The 22,870-nt window shown below is 39.2% G+C and overlaps 1 protein-coding gene across 4 annotated transcripts in view; it reads right to left on the bottom strand.

The window, feature by feature from the left end:
- Nadk1b (NAD kinase 1b) overlaps window positions 1-22,870 on the bottom strand; it is a 137,915-nt gene that overhangs the window by 72,537 nt on the left and 42,508 nt on the right. Inside the window, exon 2 of one of the 4 annotated variants that reach the window (XM_067771407.1) lies at window positions 1,208-1,906. The exons of 1 other annotated variant lie outside the window; for it this stretch is intronic. In XM_067771407.1, coding sequence (XP_067627508.1) covers window positions 1,208-1,749 — 542 coding nt within the window. In that variant the 5' untranslated portion in view covers window positions 1,750-1,906. Of the gene's footprint in view, window positions 1-1,207; window positions 1,964-22,870 lie in introns of those variants that run through there. 2 more of the 4 variants (XM_067771408.1, XM_067771406.1) reach the window with 2 other exon arrangements.

Below are 22,870 nucleotides of genomic sequence, written 5' to 3'. Positions count from 1 at the left end.
TAAAGGTTAGCACAAAAAAGCCTTGCTGGGTCCATGCCTAGTCGTTAGTGCCTTCTACGGATGGCCTTGGCTGGTATGATCTATATACTGAGAGCGGTGCTCAAATTAAAATACTTAGTTACGGCTACCGTACAGCCGTACACCGTACAAATTTACTCAGAAAACCAATATTCCGCCTGCTAATCTCTAATTAATATATGTAGTAAACTAGGAACATTCCATATCGCGCCCACACTGAACTTTTTACCCTGGCAGCATTTAGAAAAAAATGTACAATCCTCTTACAGCGGCTAGATAGAATTTTTAGTTCAGTCAGAATATGGATCAATCTAGAAAAAAAATAAATAAAAAGGCGACATGAGTCACGGAGACAGAATCTTCTTATGTCCCCAGAAAACCACGTACACAATGAAGCAAGAATACTCCCTATTGGGGATAGAAATGAAATGCTGATCAAAAAGTTCATGTTGAGTACGCAGACACCTGGCCATCCCTGATTGATTTGTGAGTGGTCGCGGCTATTGGATGGGGCGATGTACTGCTACAATAACAACAGAATTTACTATGCCACTGAAAGGAATAACGGTATTAAAATTAACAAATCGTGTTGATTGTTCTTGAATTAACAGACATTCGGTAAAAGTTATCGCATTGTAGTTAATTCAATTGAGTTTTTTGTGAAGAGTACACATTTTAAAAGAACATAAATGGTTGACCCTCAAGTAACAATATTTTTGTAAAAATTACAGATTCTCTGGTGCAGCTACATACCGCCAAATCCAAACAACTGAGAAGTTGTATTAGATAGCTTTATGTAGAGAGTTGCCCTACATAATAGACAGACCTGCACCCGAATTACAACCTTTGCTAAAGCGCAAACTCAATAGCCAAAAATATCTAAAACAGTAAGAAGTGCGCAGAAAACATTTAGTAAGATATGATTAAAAGAAATAACAGCCTAACTCGTATGCTTTTACATAGGACTAAGGTCGTTATTCCTTGTTGCATACTTTTCCGCGCACTTGATACTGTTTTAGATATTTCTGGCGATGGAGTTTTAGCGTTAGCGCAGCTTGGAATTCGGGAGCTGCATTCCAGTTCGATCGGAATATTTTTGAACTGTCGAATTGAGGATCCCCGATTCAGGTTCGTTAAAAATTTGTTTAATCAAATTTTCAAATACAAGAAAAACGTTTTAAACACTTACGGCCACGTTCCCGGACGCCGTCGACGTGTTGTCTTCGTAAAATAATTGCTATTCGTATCAACATCCAACAAGCGACTTGCAGAGTTGCCACCCTCTCTTACCGGCTCTCGACTTTTATGCGGCACTGGCTTGTGATTGACAGCAAACTCGTCATTGAAATTTAAATTTAAATGGCGCAATTTTTCGCCGATCGAAACACAATTACCATTCAACAAATCATCAGAGGCATATTTACTATGAGCATTGCGTTGTAGGCAAAAACGTGTCATTTCGCTAAAACCATCGGAAATTGATTGATGCTGATGTTGTTGCTGTTTATTTTGTTTTTTCTTTGTAGCAGCAATTGGTATGTGAGCTGTTGCAGGTTGTAGTGATCGATGTAGTAGTGCTTGTTGAGGGTGTTGATGTGTTGTATGATGATTATAGGCCATTGGACCATTTGTTGATGTGGTACTGCCACCCCAGGCTAATTTGTAATTGAGACGCTCTTCGAGACGACTTTTATGTAAAGTAGCCAGATCAATGTCCGACAGGCAGGTCATTGTGTGTTGATTTTATTATTAATTATTTTGTTGTTTTGTTATGTATTATTGTGAATTTTTATATTTGCACAAAATTTCTGTATTTGTTTACTTTTGTAATTATTCGTTATTATAATTTGTTTATCTATTTGTAATTACGAATTGTACACTAATTTTTCTATAATTCACTTTTAATTGGTTAATATTTTACTAATGTATTTGGGTAACCCACTTTAATCACAGTAATTACGTATTTTGTTTTAACTTTATTGATCTTAATGTGCACATTTGAAAGTTAGATTGAGACTAATCATATTTGATTTGCTTTACAGTTATATACTCGTAGTATATTTAGAAAGTGCTCGACCGGAGCGTTATACTGTTTTCACACAGACGGCTTATTGAATAATAAGGCAGTTTTCTACATTAAGACGCTTATTGAGCTCAATCTTCCCAACAAAATTCGAATCTATTATTATTTCATTAGTAGCTAATCGAATGCCTAATGAAGTCAAAAGCACAATGCAACTCTGCTGGCAGCGTTCCGCTTCCGTTTCCGCTTCTTAGTTTTCAAATCAAATGTCATTGTCTGCATGGCGGAACGATACAAGGTGGCCGCATCGAACAGCTGATTATAACCTTTTTTATTTGATTTGACACATCAACTACCGGCGCAGTACGATTTTGACATTTGTCCATCGAATTTAAAAGTACATGGAATTTTTTTTATTTGTAGGTATGTCACCATGCTCCCACCTTGTATCGTTCCGTCATGATTGTCTGTCTCATCATTCATACTAATCGAGCAGTTACTTCTGTGTGAAAGCAAAAAATTTACGATTTCATTAGCAGGTGAAATAAGATCATTAAGTTTCTGTGTGAACACAGTATTACATTCGTTATTTAATACAACTCGTGCGAACAATACTAAGCCGTTTGTGGGTTATATAATTAATCTGTTAGACTGATTATCTGTTGGGTACAAAAGTCACATGCGAATATCAATAATGACAACTGAAGTACTTTATCGTGTCGAGTACAGTATACACACAGCTGGGTACTAATGAATACATTAGGTATTTAATTACCAGCAATTCTCCATTACATGCACTTTCAATTCCTCAAAAAAGGTACCAAAAGTAATTTCGTTTTTTTTTTGAGGTTCGAGTACAAAAAATTTTTGTTTGTAATTGAAAACAAATACTTTGCTCAAATGTAATTTCTGCCACAGTACCTTCGAAAGGAATTGGAAATATAATTGAAAATTTTCCAATTGCATTACAAGAAATGGCAAAAATAATTAAGAATTTCCCATTGCTGAAAGGAATTGCAAAATTAATTGAAAAGTTTTAGTGTAAAAAATATTTTTGCGGTTCAAGCGGTGATTTTATGAGGCCCTAGTAACTCCTTGGACCATAAGAAAATTTTTTTAAAACAGAAGCACTGTCTTCTATGACTGGCAATTCAGAGCTCACAGAGTATATCAACTTTGATTGGATAACGGTTGGTTGTACAGGTATAAAGGAATCGAGATCTATAGACTTCCATATATCAAAATCATCAGTATCGAAAAAAAATTTGATTTAGCCATGTCCGTCCGTCCGTCCGTCCCGTTAACACGATTACTTGAGTAAATTTTGAGGTATCTTGATGAAATTTGGTATTTAGGTTCCTGGGCACTCATCTCAGATCGCATTTTAAAATGAACGATATCGAACTATAACCACGCCCACTTTTTCGATATCGAAATTTTCGAAAAAGTGAGATAATTCATTACCAAAGACGGATAAAGCGATGAAACTTGGTAGGTGAGTTGAACTTAGAATAGAAAATTAGTAAGATTTTGGAAAATGGGCGTGGCATCGCCCACTTTTAAAAGAAGGCAATTTAAACGTTTTGCCATCTGTAATTTGGCATTCGTTGAAGATATCATGATGAAATTTGCCAGTAACGTTACTCCTATTACTATATGTATGCTTAATAAAAATTAGCAAAATCGGAGAATGACCACGCCCAGGTAGGGGCTTAGATTCTAGGACGATAACTGTTTTCTGTGAAAAAGGGCGAAATCGGCTGAAGCCACGCCCAGTTTTTATACACAGTCGACCGTCTGTCCTTCCGGTCGGCCGTTAACACGATAACTTGAGCAAAAATCGATATATCTTTACTAAACTCCGTTCACGTACTTATCTGAACTCACTTTGTATTGGTATAAAAAATGGCCGGAATCCGACTATGACTACGCCCACTTTTGCGATATCAAAAATTGCGAAAAATGAAAAAAATTCCATAATTCTATACCAAATACGAAAAAAGGGATGAAACATGGTGAGGTAATTGGATTGGTTTATTAACGCAAATATAACTTTAGAAAAAAACTTTGTAAAGTGGGTGTGACACCTCCCATGTTAAGTAGAATAAAATGAACAAGTAAGGAAGGTTAAGTTCGGGTGTAACCGAACATTACATACTCAGTTGAGAGCTATGGTGACAACATAAGGGAAAATAACCATGTAGGAAAATGAACCGAGGGAACCCCTGGAATGTGTTTGTATGACATGTGTATCAAATGAAAGTCATTAAAGAGTATTTTATGAGGGAGTGGGCCTTAGTTCTATAGGTGGACGCCGTTTCGAAATATCGCCATAAAGGTGGACCAGGGGTGACTCTAGAATGTGTTTGTACGTAATGGGTATCAAATTAAAGGTATTAATGAGGTTTTTAAAAGGGAGTGGTGGTTGTTGTATAGGTGGTCGCCTTTTCGAGATATCGCCATAAAGGTGGACCAGGTGTGACTCTAGAATGCGTTTGTACGATATGGGTATCAAATGAAAGGTGTTAATGAGTATTTTAAAAGCGAGTAATCCGTAGTTCCATAGGTGGACGCCGTTTCGAGATATCGGCATAAAGGTGGACCAGGGGTGACCCTAGAATTTGTTTGTACAACATGGGTATGAAAAGAAAGGTGTTAATGAGTATTTTAAAAGGGAGTAATCCTTAGTTCCATAGGTGGACGCCGTTTCGAGACATCGCCATAAAGGTGGACCAGGGGTGACCCTAGAATTTGTTTGTACAATATGGGCATCAAACGAAAGGTGTTAATGAGTATTTTAAAAGGGAGTGGGCCTTAGTTCTATAGGTGGACGCCGTTTCGAAATATCGCCATAAAGGTGGACCAGGGGTGACTCTAGAATGTGTTTGTATGATATGGGTATCAAATTAAAGGTATTAATTAGGGTTTTAAAAGGGAGTGGTGGTTGTTGTATAGGTGGTCGCATTTTCGAGATATCGCCATAAAGGTGGACCAGGGGTGACCCTAGAATTTGTTTGTACAATATGGGTATCAGAAGAAAGGTGTTAATGAGTATTTTAAAAGGGAGTAATCCTTAGTTCCATAAGTGGACGCCGTTTCGAGATATCGCCATAAAGGTGGAGCAGAAGTGACCCTAGAATTTGTTTGTACAATATGGGTATCAAAAGAAAGGTGTTAATGAGTATTTTAAAAGGGAGTAATCCTTAGTTCCATAGGTGAACGCCGTTTCGAGATACCGCCATAAAGGTGGACCACGGGTGACTCTAGAATTCGTTTGTGCAATATGGGTATCAAATGAAAGGTGTTAATGAGTATTTTTAAAAGGGAGTGGGCCTTCGTTCTATAGGTGTTCGCCTTTTCGAGATATCGCCATAAAGGTGGACCAGGGGTGACTTTAGAATATGTTTGTACGATATGGGTATCAAATGAAAGGTGTTAATCAGTATTTAAAAAGGGCGTGGGGCTTAGTTCTATAGGTGGACGCCTTTTCGAGATATCGCCATAAAGGTGGACCAGGGGTGACTCTAGAATGTGTTTGTACGATATGGGTATCAAATTAAAGGTATTGATGAGAGTTTTAAAAGGGAGTGGTGGTAGTTGTATATGTGAAGGCGTTTTCCAGATATCGACCAAAATGTGGACCAGGGTGACCCAGAACATCATCTGTTGGATACCGCTAATTTATTTATATACTAGCCTTTACCCGCGGCCCCGTCCGCAAGGAAAATTTTAAATATATGGGCTACTCGCGTTAGCCTGCTTATTATCTGTTTAAAATTTTGTTTTCTGTCTAATGCATTTTATTTTTGTAATTGAGTAAAAAAAAAACTGAATGAGCTGATAACCTGAGAGGATCCCAAATGATCCCGAAATTATCCAGAAAAAGCTACGAAATGACCCCAACGCTATCGCGGACGGATCCCGAAAACCATCCAGAAATGCCCCGAAAGGGTCTCCAAAAGTTCCCCGAATAGTCCCAAAAAACCCCGAAATGAGAGCGACACGATTCTAGACGTATCCAGAGAACCACACAGAAATGATCCCTGAAGGTGTTCCAAAATGATCCCGAAAAGGTTCCGAAATGACCCTGACGGGCTCCCGGGCGGATCTCAAAAACCATCCAGAAAATATCCAGGAAGGGTCCCTAAATTATCCCGACTAACTCCAGAAAAAGTTCCGAAATTGCTCCGAGGGGATCCACGACGGATCGCGAAAACCATACAGAAATGATTCCGGAAGGATTCCAAAATGATCCCGAAATAGTCCGGAATTGACCCAGATGGGATCCCGCACAGATCCAGAAATGATCCCGGAAGGGTGCAAAAACTACCCCGGAAAAGTAACAAAAATCCCGAAATGGCTCCTACGGCATACCGGACGGATCCAGAAGTGATCTCGGAAGGGTCCCCAAATGATCCCAAAATGGTCCCGAAATGACCCTGATGGATCCGGCAAACCATCAAGAAATTATGCCGAAAGGGTGCCAAAATGATCCCAAAATAATACAGAAAGTCACGAAACGACCCCTAGAGGATCCCCAAATGATCCCGTATTAGCCCCGAAAAGGTCCCGAAATAACCCCGACGGGATCCCGGACAAATCCCGAAAACCATCCAGAAATGATGCCGGAAGGAATCCCAAATGATTCCGTAAAAGTCCCGCATTGATTCCGACGGGATCCCGAACGGATACCGAAAATCATCCAGAAGTGATGGCGGAAAGGTCCTCAAATGATCACCTAATAGTCCCGAAATGACCCTTAAGGGGTCATGGACGGATCCCATAAACCATCCAGAAATGATCCCGATATAGTCCCGAAGAAGTCCCGAAATGACCCTGACGGGATCTCGAACGCACCCCTAAATGACCCTGACGGGATTCCGGACAGATCCCGAAATCCATCCAGAAATGATCTTGAGAGGGACCCCAAATGATCCCGAAAAAGTCCCGCAATGATTCCGAGGGGATCCTGATCGGATACCGAAAACCATCCAGAAGTGATGCCGGAAAGGTCCTCAAATGATCACCTAATACCAAAATGACCCTGACGGCATCCCGGACTGATCCCAAAATCCATCCAGAAATCATCTTGGGAAGGTCCCAAAATTATCCCGAAATAGTCTCGGAAAAGTTCAGAAATTACCCTGACGGGTTCCCGGACAAATCCTGAAAGCCATCTCTAAATGATCCCGAAAAAGTCTCGAAATTACCCTGACTGGACCCCGAAAGGATCCCGAAAACTATCCAGAAATGATGCCGGAAATGTCCTCAAATGATCACCTAATAGTTCCGAAAAGACCCTGACGGGATCCCGAACTAATCCCGCAACTATCTAGAAATGATGCCGAAAGGGCCCGCGAATGATCCCGTATTAGTCGAGAAAAAGTCCGGAAAAGAACCCGACGGGATGCCGGACGAATCCCAAAAACCATCCAGAAATGATCTTGGGAGGGTCCCAAAATTATCCCGAAATAGTCTGGGAAAAGTCCAGAAATTACCCTGACGGATCCCGGACGAATCCTGAAAACCAATCTTAAATGATGCCGAAAAAGTCCCGAAATGACCCTGATGGGACCCGGAAAGGATCCCGAAAACTAACCAGAAATGATGCCGGAAAGGTCCTCAAATGATCTCCCAATAGTTCCGAAAAGACCCTGACGGGATCCCGAACGGATCCCGACAACTATCGAGAAATTATGCCGAAAGGGTCCGCAAATGATCCCGTATTAGTCGAGAAAAAGTCCCGAAATGACCCCGACGGTATGCCGGACGAATCCCAAAACCATCCAGAAATGATGTCGGAAGGGACCCCAATGATCCCGAAAAAGTCCCGCAATTATTCCGACGGGAATCTGAACGGATACCGAAAACCATCCAGAAGTGATGCCGGAACGGTCCTCAAATGCTCACCTAATAGTCCCAAAATGACCCTGAGGGCATCCCGGACAAATCCCGAAATCCATCCAGAAATGATCTTGGGAAGGTCCCAAAATTATCCCGAAATAGTCTCGGAAAAGTCCAGAAATTACCCTGACGGGTTCCCGGACGAATCCTGAAAGCCATCCTTAAATGATCCCGAAAAAGCCCCGAAATGACCCTGACGGGATCCCGAAAGGATTCCAAAAACTATCCAGAAATGATGCCGGAAAGGTCCTCAAATGATCCCCTAATAGTTCCGAAATGACCGTGACGGGATCCCGAACGGATCCCGACAACTATCGAGAAATTATGCCGAAAGGGTCCGCAAATGATCCCGTATTAGTCGAGAAAAAGTCCCGAAATGACCCCGACGGGATCCCGGACGAATCCCAAAAACCATCCAGAAATGATGCCGGTAGGTATCCCAAATGATCCCGAAATAATCCCGAAATGACCTCGTCGGCATCCCGGACGGATACCGAAAATTAGCCAGAAATGATGCCGGAAAGGTCCACAAATGATCCCCTAATAGTCCCGCAATTACCCTGATGGGATCCCGGACGGATCCCGAAAACCATCCAGAAATGATGCCGGAAGAGCCCCCAAATGATCCCGAAAAAGTCGCCAAATGACCCTGACGATATCCCGGACGGATCCCGAAAACCATCCAGAAATGATGCCGGAAGAGCCCCCAAATGATCCCGAAAAAGTCCCCATATGACCCCGACGATATCCCGCACGGATCCCGAAAACCATCCAGAAATGATGCCGGAAGGGTCCCCAAATGATCGCGAAATAGTCCCGAAATGATTCCGGAATAGTCCCGAAAATGTTCCAAAATAACCCCGACGGGATCCCGGACGGATCCCGTAAACTATACAGAAATGATCCCAGAAGGGTCCCAAAATGATCCCGAAATAGTCCCGAAAAAGTCCCGAAATTACCCCGGCGTAATCCCGGACCGATCCCGAAAACCATCCAGAAATGATCCCGGAAGGGTCTCGATATGACCCTTACGGGATTACAAATAAGGTGAAGCTAATTATAAAACCATGTTAATAAGGCAGCAGGCGCATTGGAGCGAATAAAAAGTTAGATAGAAACATACAGGTAAAGCTAATAAAAGCGTGCTAATAAAAACAATTGATGGAGGGCGGATGGCGGGAGTAGAGGAGAGGACCACTGATCGTTCCTCCAAAATTGTCTAGATCTCGTTCTGTATGTACCAGATACCAAAAACTATTGATTTAGGAGAAAATTTAGATTGAGTTATAACAATTTATGGATTTTACACCAGAGGGGGAGATAAAGGGGGGCGGGCGGCGGGTGTCACTGCTTACTTTGTAAGCCCTCGACTTATTTGACCCCTTGAGTCTGTGATATTGGTGAAGGCCAGTATACGTAAAGTTATAATGTGTAAAAATTATGAAAAATAATTTCTCGAAGGGGTCGTGGCACCCCCACCCCTCTTTCCATGTTCGAAAAAAATTTCGCTAGTAGACTACTGTCTGTGTCCCAAATTTCATCAAAATCCGTGTAGCCATTCTGGCGCGATTCAGTCGCAAAGACGAAAAAATATAATAATTAAATTATAACTGTTCCTAGGGGGCGGGGACCACGCCCCTTTTGAAAAATATATAGCTAGTAGATCCTTCTAGACTATTGGCTATATGTGTGCAAAATTTCATCCAAATCGGTCCAGCCGTTCTTGCGTTATTGAGTCACAAAGACAAACGTCTGGACAAACATCCAAACATCCAAACATCCAAACATCTTAACATCCAAACTTTCCCATTTATAATATATATTAGATTAGATGTAATACCTGTCAAGATTTTAAGGGTTTTTTATTTCGCCCTGCAGAACTTTTTCATTTTCTTCTACTTAATATGGTAGGTGTCACAACCATTTTATAAAGTTTTTTCTTAAGTTATATTTCGCGTCAATAAACCAATCCAATTACCTCACCATGTTTCATCCCTTGTTTCTCATTTGGTATAGAATTATGGCATTTTTTTCATTTTTCGTAATTTTCGATATCGAAAAAGTGGGCGTGGTCATTGTCGGATTTCGTTCATTTTTCATACCAAGATAAAGTGAGTTTAAGTAAGTACGTGAACTAAATTCATTAAAGATATGTCGATTTTTGCTCAAGTTATCGTGTTAACGGCCATGCGGAAGGACAGACGAACGACTGTGTATAAAAACTGGGCGTGGCATCAACCGATTCCGCCCGTTTTCACAGAAAACAGTTAGCATCATAAAATCTATGCCCCTACCAAATTTCAAAAGGATTGGTTAATTTTTGTTCGACTTATGCCGTTAAAAGATCCTAGACAAATTAAATGAAAAAGGGCGGAGCCACGCCCATTTTGAAATTTTCTTTTATTTTTGTATTTTGTTGCACCATATCATTACTGGAGTTGAATGTTGACATAATTTACTTATATACTGTAAAGATATAAAATTTTTTGTTAAAATTTTACTTTAAAAAATTTGTTTTTTAAAAGTGGGCGTGGTCCTTCTCCGATTTTGCTAATTTTTATTAGGCGTACATATATAGTAATAGGAGTAACGTCCCTGCTAAATTTCATCATATCTTCAACGACTGACAAATTACAGCTTGCAAAAGTTTTAAATTACCTTCTTTTAAAAGTGGGCGGTGCCGCGCCCATTGTCCAAAATTTTACTAATTTTCTATTCTGCGTCATAAATTCAACTCATTTACCAACTTTCGTTGCTTTATCTGTATTTGGTAATGATTTATCGCACTTTTTCGGTTTTTCGAAATTTTCGATATCGAAAAAGTGGGCGTGGTTATAGTCCGATATCGTTCATTTTAAATAGCGATCTGAGATGAGTGCTCAGGAACCTACATACCAAATTTCATCAAGATACCTCAAAATTTACTCAAGTTATCGTGTTAACGGACGGACGGACGGACGGACATGGCTCGATCAAATTTTTTTTTCGATCCTGATTATTTTGATATATGGAAGTCTATATCTATCTCGATTCCTTTATATATGTACAACCAACCGTTATCCAATCAAACTTAATATACTCTGTGAGCTCTGCTCAACTGAGTATAAAAAGTTCTGCAGGGCGTAATCAAAGGCCCTTGGAATTTTAGCAGGAATACTGTTCGTGGTATTACATATATAAATAAATTAGCGGTACCCGACAGATGATGTTCTGGGTCACCCTGATCCACATTTTGGTCGATATCTCGAAAATGTCTTCACATATACCACCACTCCCTTTTAAAACCCTCATTAATACCTTTAATTTGATACCCATATCGTACAAACACATTATAGAGTCACCTGGTCCACCTTTATGGTGATATGTCGAAAACGCTTCCACCTATAGAACTAAGGCCCACTCCCTTTTAAAATACTCACCTTTCGTTTGATACCCACATTGTACAAACGCATTCTAGAGTCAACCCTGGTCCACCTTTATAACGATATCTCGAAAAGGCGTCCACCTATAGAAGCAAGGCCTGCTCCCTTTTAAAATACTCATTAACACCTTTCATTGGATACCCATATGGTACAAACAAATTCTAGAGTCACCCCTGCTCCACCTTTATGGCGATATCTCGAAAAGGCGTCCACTCATAGAACTAAGGCCCACTCTCTTTTAAAATACTCATTAACAGCTTTTGTTTGATACCCAAATTATACAAACGCATTCTAGAGTCACCCCTGGTCCACCTTAATGGCGATATCTCGAAAAGGCGTCCACCTATAGATCCATGACCCATTCCCTTTCAAAATACAGATGATGTTCTGGGTCACCCTGATCCACATTTTGGTCGATATCTCGAAAATGTCTTCACATATACCACCACTCCCTTTTAAAACCCTCATTAATACCTTTAATTTGATACCCATATCGTACAAACACATTATAGAGTCACCTGGTCCAGCTTTATGGTGATATGTCGAAAACGCTTCCGCCTATAGAACTAAGGCCCACTCCCTTTTAAAATACTCACCTTTCGTTTGATACCCACATTGTACAAACGCATTCTAGAGTCAACCCTGGTCCACCTTTATAACGATATCTCGAAAAGGCGTCCACCTATAGAAGCAAGGCCTGCTCCCTTTTAAAATACTCATTAACACCTTTCATTTGACACCCATATCGTACAAACAAATTCTAGAGTCACCCCTGATCCACCTTTATGGCGATATCTCGAAAAGGCGTCCACCTATAGAACTAAGGCTCACTCCCTTTTAAAATACTCATTAACACCTTTCGTTTGATACCCAAATTGTACAAACGCATTCTAGAGTCACCCCTGGTCCACCTTTATGGCGATATCTCTAAAAGGCGTCCACATATAGAACTAAGGCCCACTCCCTTTTAAAATACTGATTAACACCTTTCATTTGATACCCATATCGTATAAACAAATTCTAGAGTCAACCCTGGTCCACCTTTATGGCGATATCCATAAATGGCGTCCACCTATAGAACTATGGCCCAGTCCCTCTTAAAATACTCTTTAATACCTTCCATTTGATGCACATGTCATACAAACACATTCCAGGGTTACCCTAGGTTCATTTTCCTACATGGTGATTTTCCCTTATTTTGTCTCCATAGCTCTCAGCTGAGTATGTAATGTTCGGTTACACCCGAACTTAGCCTTCCTTACTTGTTTTAGTTTTGATTTGCTGTTGAGCGGCTGGCCAATTGCTTTGTACATTTCCTCAAGAGCTGCTGACAAGCGACTTGAGGATTTTGTTGCGGCTTTGTACTTTACACAAACAACTTCGATGGCATACGCCTTTAAGGTGAGAGTGTCACCGAATGTTACCCCTAAGATCTTTGGATGACTGACAGTCGGTAGCACAACACGATCGACGTGAACGTTCAGTATTCCACCTCGCAAAACAGAGTGGCCGTGGATATGGTCTGATGAGCCAACGCCGCCAAGGTCCTTAAGGAGTCATCTCCGTAAGCATTATGAGGAAATACGGCACCTGACAACTCAGCCGTATGAAGCCAAAAAACACAAGCAGATCCTCAGCGAACTCTACAAATAGGCGTCGGACCTTTATGCCAGGCATTGCCCGGTTAATCCAGTACTCAAAGAACAGTACCCAAAACTTGCGGAAGAGGAACGCATACTCCCAAGGGAAACGCGAGTCAGTCTAGCTCAACTTCGATCTGGATACTGTAACAGTTTAAACTCTTACCTATCCACTCTTACCTATCCAGAATCAACCCCGACATACAAAATGTATACCCCGCTTGCAATGTGTCCCCACATGACACCAACCATCTCTTTAATTGTAATGTGGAACCAACGCCTCTAACACCCGTCTCATTATGGTCGACCCCTGTTGAAACTGCAAGTTTCCTTGGACTCCCGTTAGAGGATATTGATGACAATTCGTGATCGGTTGCACCTATTGGATGGGGCGAAGCACTGCTACAACAACAACAACAACAACGTGATTTTCTTCTCGTAATGTACATAGCACCCTTATATTAAATTCACACTGCGCCATAAATTCGAGTTTAAGACCCATTTTGGAGTTTAACAGTCCTGCGTCGGTTTCGCTCCGGAAGGTGCTTGTTCTGGAGCAAACTGCATCCTGATCCGGAATACAACTGGCCAATCCGTGACATTCTCCTAAGCCTTCAGGAAGCATTTGGCCTTATTACAACAACTAAAATTTTCATACACGGCCTAAAGTAATAATACTCTTAAACAATTCAGGAAGTTTAGAAACAGAGGCGAGAAAAAATATTAGAAAACTGAATTTCTAATAGATTGCCTGGTTGTTTCAACCATGACTGTATCAATCTGACAACGAAAAGAAGGGCAGAGCTTGGCAGATTTTGATTCAGGTGGAGGGATTTTCTCCCTTTTGAGGGATTTTCGATAAAAAATTGGCTACAGGTAAATCGGATTTCCGCAGGCTGACTGAAAAACCGAGAGCATTTTCCAAATTCACACTTTTCGTTGGTTTTTAAATCATATAGAATTGTGTTAGTTACTTCCGTTCACTAGTTGAAGGTTACTCGAAACATTTTGCTGACTAGAAAAAACGAAAACAGCTTTCCTAATCGAATTCGGAATATGGCTAAACGAAAGTAGTTTCAATAGATTTGTATAAAATTATTTGAGGATTGGCTGACGCCGGTGTAAGAAAATCGGAAAAACCCTTCGGAAAAAAATGTCAATATCAATGCGAGTCTCGGGAGATCTGGGATCATATTATCTCGATTCGAAAGAAATTTCATTCGGATATGAAAAAATGTATGTAATTTTACAGCTTTCGAATCGCATTTCTTTTCGAGTCGAGTTACAGAATTAGGCCCCTGAAACTTGTACCTTGTGATACCAAAACAGATTGAAATTTAGAGAACTCCAAACTAAAACTTGAAAATTTCTAGAATTTTTTTAAAAACGTTTTTAAAAGTTGTTTGCATGGTTTCAGTTACGAAATTTATGCAAGTTTTTTCTAAAATATCGAAAATAAAAAAATTTTCCCAAAAATTTGAAAAAAAAAAATTGCAAAAGATGTCTGCGATTTTTCTTCTGTTAGAGCGAAGTTTTTCTTAGAAATTAGAAAATATTCTAGAGAAATCTATATTAACGAAGGGCCTAAATAAACACAAAAAGGAATCGATAGATTTTTATATATTTTGTTTAGACAGGAAAATTCTACATAAGCATCGTTAGGGACGTGCATAGATTTTCCTAGAAACTTTGACTTGCGCTGGAGATTGCAGGGAGGCGGTGATGGGGAATTGGCTGAAAGAGCTGAAAGTGAAGGATTGGAGATGTAGGATGGAATACTGGGTATTGATTTGTAGAATGGGCAGGGAATATAGAGGAAGCGAGTAAGATATGTTTGGCTACGACAATGTCCGCAGTATCAGATGTATTATAGCAATGAATATTACTTTTGTTCATATCCAGAGGAATCATGGAATGGCTCTTTTGCATGAAATGCATTTCGCTTAAGAGATATTTTCAAATATGAGTCCCGAATCAACAATGAAATAACAAATACGAAAGAAGGAAGAATGCAAACAACTTAGCATAAACACATAATTACATGGCAAAACAATGCATAAAGTAGTTTCCAAAATCCCTTTAACAGTACAGAGCACAGAAACGAAAGTAAAATTGGTTCGGAAAACAAAAAATTCACCACAAACTAAAAAAACCGTATGAGTTTCTATAAAAACTTGAAATGCGAATTATGTTGCATGGAGACGTCAAACATGAGCCACATTCCAGGCGACAATAAAACGACAACTGTAGCAACAGCGGCAACAATAAAAATTAACAATAAACAACAAATTGTGTCACAAATACTAACAGCTGCAATTGAGGCAACATAAATAAGAAAGCCAAGATTTGAGAAGGAAAAAAAAAATACTAAGCCAATGGGCGCTTTCATCCAACACAAGTGTTGATCAATCGTTGATTTTCTGAAACCACCGTTGAGTATTTTTGATCCACTCCACATTGGGTTTTACGTCAAATTACTGAGCATAGATTTTTTCGCTACATTCGGCCAACATATTTATTCGACTTATCTGGCAGTTCTTTGACATTATAAAGTGTTGGTTACGGATGATATTATAGTGAAGTGTGCAGAATTATTTAAGAAACTTTTTCTAAAAATTTAAGCATAATTCTGTGGTCATACATAAGCAACAGATTCCTAAGTCCCATGTAAAAGGATAGGACATAGGCGATTATTGCTTGTGACCGCAGAATTATTTCAATTGGCAGCACTACGTTCAGAGATAAAATTTTCGAAAGCGCCCAGTGAGTAAAAATACACTAAGGGCCGTGGCACAATGAAATTTTTCATATAGATGCGTTTAACACAAGCTTATTCATTCCAGTTACATTGCCACAATCAACCAAGATGTTGCGTTTGTGAATATGAAGGAACTTCAGAGTTGGCAATTGAAGTTTATTTCGCCTTGCCCATTGACATACAAAACTTCGCGAAGCACTGTTATAAACATTTTCCCTATACAACAAAAATACTTGCTAACAAATTTTGTGTCGTATTCATTTGTTATATTGCAGTTTTTAATTGCGAAAAATGTTAGAAAAGTTACAAACGAGTGGGGAAAATAATTTAACTTGCAAAGTGTGCCAGCACCCTTAGCCAAAACAAACGTCAAATTCTTCTTCTTATGCTTTGATTGCAACAAAATTTGCAAGTTGGCTACTTTTTCATGTCAGATGGCGCTAGTGTCGCTGAATCTATCTCCATAAAAATACGTGCAATCTACTCATAATGCATAAGATTGAGTAAAACACATCTATATGAAAAACTGCTCATGTGACGGGTTTTTAAGCAAATGAACTTCTGAGCCCAAAGGAAAGAAAGGCGGGGTAGAGTAGAGCTCCTATAACAAAGAGCGCTGCAACATTTCGGAGGCAGCCAAATTTTTAAATTATGTTTATTTAAATGAAGATGCTGTTAAATAAGCTCATTAAGCTTCCATTGAAAGTTGAACGAACTAAGCGTTTTATTATACGCATTACAAAATAAAATTTGTTTAACCTTGATCTGTTTAAGCTAAAAGGAGAACAAATAAAATTAAAAAAACCGCTTGATGCAATTCATACAGGTTGTAAATGTTCCGAACATATTTCATGTCTACATAAATATATGACATTGAAGGCCAGATCAGATGGCACGTGGTCAATATAAGAAAATAAAAAAAACGCCACATTCGGAAAAAACCAAAACCATACTTTGAGCGTTTTAGCTGTTTTAGGTACCTACTTAAAATCACAAATCTCAAAAACCAAACTTTTCATATATCAGAATAGGGATGAAAAGAGACTTTGAGTCCACGATTTTTGATCGTAGAGGACTTAATATAAATTCAAGTGAACTATTTTTAAGTGTTCCCAAAGCTAACGCTTCATAAGCCTTCCTTCCTTTGTCCTAAAAACACAAGAGACGCTTATTGAGCTACATACAAGGAACTCCACTACTAAATAAATAAACAACCTTCATAGCTCAACACGCATTCCGCTTAGAGCGCTCTTCGCGTAAGAGTTACCGAGAAATATCTGAACCAGACATCGAAGGTGCAATTATATCATATATTAAAACGACGACCATCTCCAGCGCAGCTTATGCTTAGTAGCACGGTTATCAACCCGATGTTGAGCGCGTATTCTTCATGTCGATGACTATCAGTGGCATCCTGCAATGCTTATCGACATCGAGGTTGCTCTTAAACTTATTAAAACAGAGTTCATCTTCAGGGCAGGTGTCTAAAGATGTATGGTTTAGCTTTATGCTCAGGATTCTTCATGCCCCAAAAACGGAATCCGTCAAAAAGAGTTCCTATACCAACCAATATTGGCAGCTAACGACTTCTTTGAAGCCTTTAAAACGGCAAAAGGAGCGTAGTGACATAAGCTGGCAGGAAAGGACCATTCTGCTTACCCCAAACTAGAGAAAACAACTTGAAAGATAGGTTTCATTGTGAACGAGAAACTGAGGTCACTGCTGTTATCAAACTTAGAAACGGCGCATTTGCGTTTTTACGGCTAATGTCCAGTGAGAATCAAACACAAGCAACGTCAGCAGAAAGTAAATTCCGGCAAATCCTACAAACGAAAATGAAGCGCTAAAAGTCATTTATCGTACCCGTCCTATTATCTAGTGCAGAAGCATGGAGATCGACAGCATACAATGACGCCAGAAGGAATTCTTATCTTGCCTATGAACGCACAATAAGAGGAAAGCTTCGACTCCGTTGTAATGATCAGATGAAAACGATTTGAGGTTCTTTGTTGTTCAAACTCACGCCAGGTAGGCCTGCGTAGAAGCTGCGTTATGCGCTAATTAAAAATACATATCGTTTGATGCATTGGCAGGGTTAAACTCGCACCGTGCCTTAGTGATACCGATCACTTGTTAATTTCTTCCAACGATTAGTGACCTATCCCACTAAAACAGAACTCATCTTACTCCCAAGTAATACAACAATATACGCGAGGCTGTCAGGGCTAGGAAGTAGAGGAAGTAAATTCGACAGTTCCAAAAATGATTTTGGGCAGCACGTTTTTTCGGTAGTTTGTCAGAGGTAAGTGAAGTAAGTTGGTAAATATTCATAATTTTTCACAGCGCCTAAAAATCTTAATAAATCGCAGCAATTGCCTCGGAAAAATCACCGTTACCCTGCAAAAATCGTTGGACCATGTGGTCCACTGGAGTACTTACCATTCTACTCCACTGTAATGCAGCGATGGACCAACTCATGTTTCTACACGAACATGTTGTAAGCCGATGATTGCTCGTTTTTAACGATTGTAATCACTACACGATGTTTATTGGACTGTGGGTACTCCATGGATTACTCTGATGTAATGCGGAGCTGGAGTATATGGTCCGGTCCTAGGACATCGCAATGTTAATTGGACCATATTTTTTGTATGAATTGTGGTTAATTTTGGAGCACTCGCTTGGTCCATAGCGAGTACTCCATACAAACATGCATGGAGTACTCGCGATTTTTGCAGGGTACTGACCGAATGTCCCAGCATTTGAGTTTAATTACTTTCGACCAGATGAAGCAATGAATCCATATTTATGCTGCGACTGTGTAATCTTTTGCTATTCAGTCGCAGCACAAATCACAGATTATTTCATTTATATTGTCGCAGCCATACATGTAATACTCCTATATTGCTACAAAAGGCTAGGTACATTCCCAAACATCAGAGTGCCGATATATTGCTGTTTCAACGTTTTTGTTTTTGTATTCCACAATCGAATGTACCTAAAAATGTTTTCCTTTTCACACTTATGCTGCTACAATCACAAAAATTTTATAGGCTGTCTTTTTTTGATTTCGAATTCAAAACACGTTGCGAGCATTTTCTATTAGCAATATAGGAGTATTACATATATGGTCGCAGCTAATTATTAAGATGTAAAAAGAGTTGTGATTGTGATTATTGGACCGAGAAGTCACAAACGAAAATCACGTTATTCCGCAAAAATCGCAAGATCTGTCAGCTCTAAAGGAAACGGTATCTTTCAGGCATGCTTAACGAACGAAACGATATCATTTCGTTACGATAATCAACGCTAATAAACGAAACGAAGTCACTTCGTTTCGTTTATTAACGTTAAGAACGTCAAATTAACGTTAATTTGACGATCTTAACGTTAATAAACGAAACGAAGTGACTTCGTTCCGTTTATTAGCGTTGATTATCGTAACGAAATGATATCGTTTCGTTCGTTAAGCATGCCTGGTATCTTTACGTTTACGCTTAAGCTTTATATGGACTGCTTAGCGACAAACTTTAAATACACCTCTGAAATTGCTGCGCATAAAATTTGTCCTACTAAAATTCAGTACGCATTATAATCAGATGTAACTGAAATATGTGTTTTTGTTTCACCCTCTACACTAATTCTATGTATTGTATAAGTGTCCACAATTCATCGCAAGTGAGTCAGCTATATGTTATACCCTATGGCCATCAGAGGGTTGTGTCTCCGCTTTTCGGTACACCCTGTTCTGTTATGTTAGTTATTTAACCACTGCCGCTAGATGGGTCTCCTAAGCATTATCTAAGCGAGGATAGGCGTTTTTTTTTTCAAGCGCAAACGAAACGTGTACGCGTGTAAAAAAAAACACCGATATTGAGTACATTCCCAGCGGACAGTCTTCGAGTGGAAGTGCACACGCACGCTCTCTCGAGAGCTATCATTTACGGTAACTTTTTTCAAATTATTTCGAATTGATATAAGTGTTATTAATAAATTGTAGAAATTATGTAAGTTTGAAATGTTAAGGTTTTTTTTATGGGATGTAAACGAATACTTCAAAAAGTAACGCCAAACTGCAATTTTAATGAAATAATTTATATTCTCGCTATGAATTATTAATTACAATTACATCCATTCGACTGCTTAGTAGTAAAAATCTTTTTATACTCAGTTGAGCAGAGCTCACAGAGTATATTAACTTTGATTGGATAACGGTTGGTTGTACAGGTATAAAGGAATCGAGATAGATATAGACTTCCATATATCAAAATCATCAGGATCGAAAAAAAGTTTGATTGAACCATGTCCGTGCGTCCGTTAACACGATAACTTGAGAAAATTTCGAGGTATCTTGATGAAATTTGGTATGTAGGTTCCTGGGCACTTACCTCAGATCGCAATTTAAAATGAACGATATCGGACTATAACCAAGCCCACTTTTTCGATATCGAAAATTTCGATAAACGGAGAAAGTGCGATAATTCATTACCAAAGACGGATAAAGCGATGAAGTTTGATAGGTGAGTTGAACTTAGAATAGAAAATTAGTAACATTTTGGACAATGGGCGTGGCACCACCCACTTTTAAAAGAAGGTAATTTAAAAGTTTTACAAGCAAGCTGTAATTTGGCAGTCGTTGAAGATATCATGATGAAATTTGGCAGAAACGTTACTCCTATTACTATATGTATGATTAATACAAATTAGCAAAATCGGAGAACGACCACGCCCACTTTTAAAAAAAAATTTTGTTTTTAAGTCAAATTTTAACAAAAAATGAAATATCTTTACAGTATATAAGCAAATTATGCCATAAGTCGAACAAAAATTTACCAATCCTTGTGAAATTTGGTAGGGGCTTAGACTCTGGAACGATAACTTATTTCTGTGAAAAAGGGCGAAATCGGTTGAAGCCACACCCAGTTTTTATACACAGTCGACCGTCTGTCCTTCCGCTCGGCCGTTAACAAGATAACTTGAGCAAAAATCGATATATCGTTACTAAACTCAGTTCACGTTCTTATCTGAACTCACTTTGTATTCGTATAAAAAATGGCCTAAATCCGACTATGACCACGCCCACTTTTTCGATATCGAAAATAATCATTAACACCTTTCATTTGATACCCATATCGTACAAACATATTCTAGAACACCTTTCATTTGATACCCATATCGTACAAACAAAGTCTAGAGTCACCCCCGGTCCACCTTTATGGCGATATCTCGAAAAGGCGACCACCTATAGAACTAAGCCCCACGCCCTTTTGAAATACTCATTAACACCTTTCATTTGATACCCATATCGTACAAACACATTCTAGAGTCACCCCTGGTCCACCTTTATTGCGTTATATTGAAAAGGCGTCCACCTATAGAACTAAGCCCCACGCCCTTTTGAAATACTCATTAACACCTTTCATTTGATAGCCATATCGTACAAACATATTCTAGAACACCTTTCATTTGATACCCATATCGTACAAACAAAGTCTAGAGTCACCCCTGGTCCACCTTTATGGCGATATCTCGAAAAGGCGACCACCTATAGAACTAAGCCCCACGCCCTTTTGAAATACTCATTAACACCTTTCGTTTGATACCCATATTGTACAAACGCATTCTAGAGTCACCCCTGGTCCACCTTTATGCCGATATCTCGAAGAGGCTGCCACCTATACAACTACCACCACTCCCTTTTAAAACCCTCATTAATACCTTTAATTTGATACCCATATCGTACAAACACATTCTAGAGTCACCCCTGGTCCACCTTTATGGCGATATCTCGAAAAGGCGTCCACCTATAGAACTATGGCCCACTCCCTTTTAAAATGTTCATTAACCCCTTTCATTTGATACCCATATCGCACGCCCTTTTGAAATACTCATTAACAACTTTCGTTTGATACCCATATTGTACAAACGCATTCTAGAGTCACCCCTGGTCCACCTTTATGGCGATATCTCGAAAAGGCGTCCACCTATATAACTAAGGCCCACTCCCTTCTAAAATGTTCATTAACCCCTTTCATTTGATACCCATATCGTACAAACAAATTCTAGGGTCACCCTTGGTCCACCTTTATGGCGATATCTCGAAAAGGCGTCCACCTATAGAACTAAGGCTAACTCAATTTTAAAATACTCATTAACACCTTTCATTTGATACCCATATCGTACAAACAAATTCTAGAGTCAACCCTGATCCACCTTTATGGCGATATCCCTAAATGGCCTCTTTAATACCTTTCATTTGATACACATGTCATACAAGCACATTCCAGGGTTACCCTCGGTTCATTTTCCTACTTCGTTATTTTCCCTTATGTTGTCACCATAGCTCTCAACTGAGTATGTAATGTTCGGTTACACCCAAACTTAACCTTCCTTACTTGTTATATTGTAACTACGTTAAGTACAGTAGTACAGGAGAAAATGAGATATTGTATTTTTTTTTAAATGTTCAAAACTTTTACTTTGCATAAAAGGATACATTTGTAAATTGATAATAAGTGATTATATAAAAAGCTCAGTAACAGCTAAAGCTTTTTCGATGATTTTTTTTATATTAACTCTGTTTTTTTTTTTTTTAATTTCCAACACGGGGGAAAGTTTTTGTAAAATGATAAATTAATTTTTCCATCAAAACGTGACGAATTTGACTTGAATACAAATAAATTTCGGTGTTATGCCTTCTCTAGTGCCATTCATATAGACAGCCTTGAAGAGGTAACGACCCCGAAGCCTCTGTGTTTCTAAGGCAAATGAGACAAGGAATGACGGACGTATTTTTTTTTTGTTTCATATTTTCTATCACATAAGCAATAAAGCTTAGCGTCTTTGATATAAAAATTGTCAAAAGTCAATACCAGAGCAGCTTAACCCCTATACACTTATAGCACTTTTCTTTTTGTTGTGTCCTGAAGAATAGGCACAGTTACAAGTTCGCACTCTGAATATAAAAAAAAATTTTCATAGCACTCACATATGCCGTCACATATAAATTCGATTCATATGAAAGTGCCTGAATTTCATATGAAAGTGTAAAGAAAAACACTTCCATATGTAACCAAGGCACTTCGGTATGATATTCAAATTTACA

Source organism: Eurosta solidaginis, chromosome 3 (genome assembly GCF_040869045.1).
Source record: "Eurosta solidaginis isolate ZX-2024a chromosome 3, ASM4086904v1, whole genome shotgun sequence".
Classification (NCBI taxonomy): domain Eukaryota; kingdom Metazoa; phylum Arthropoda; class Insecta; order Diptera; family Tephritidae; genus Eurosta; species Eurosta solidaginis.
The sequence above is the reverse complement of the archived record's forward strand: the minus strand, read 5'-3'. Positions and strand labels throughout refer to the sequence as shown.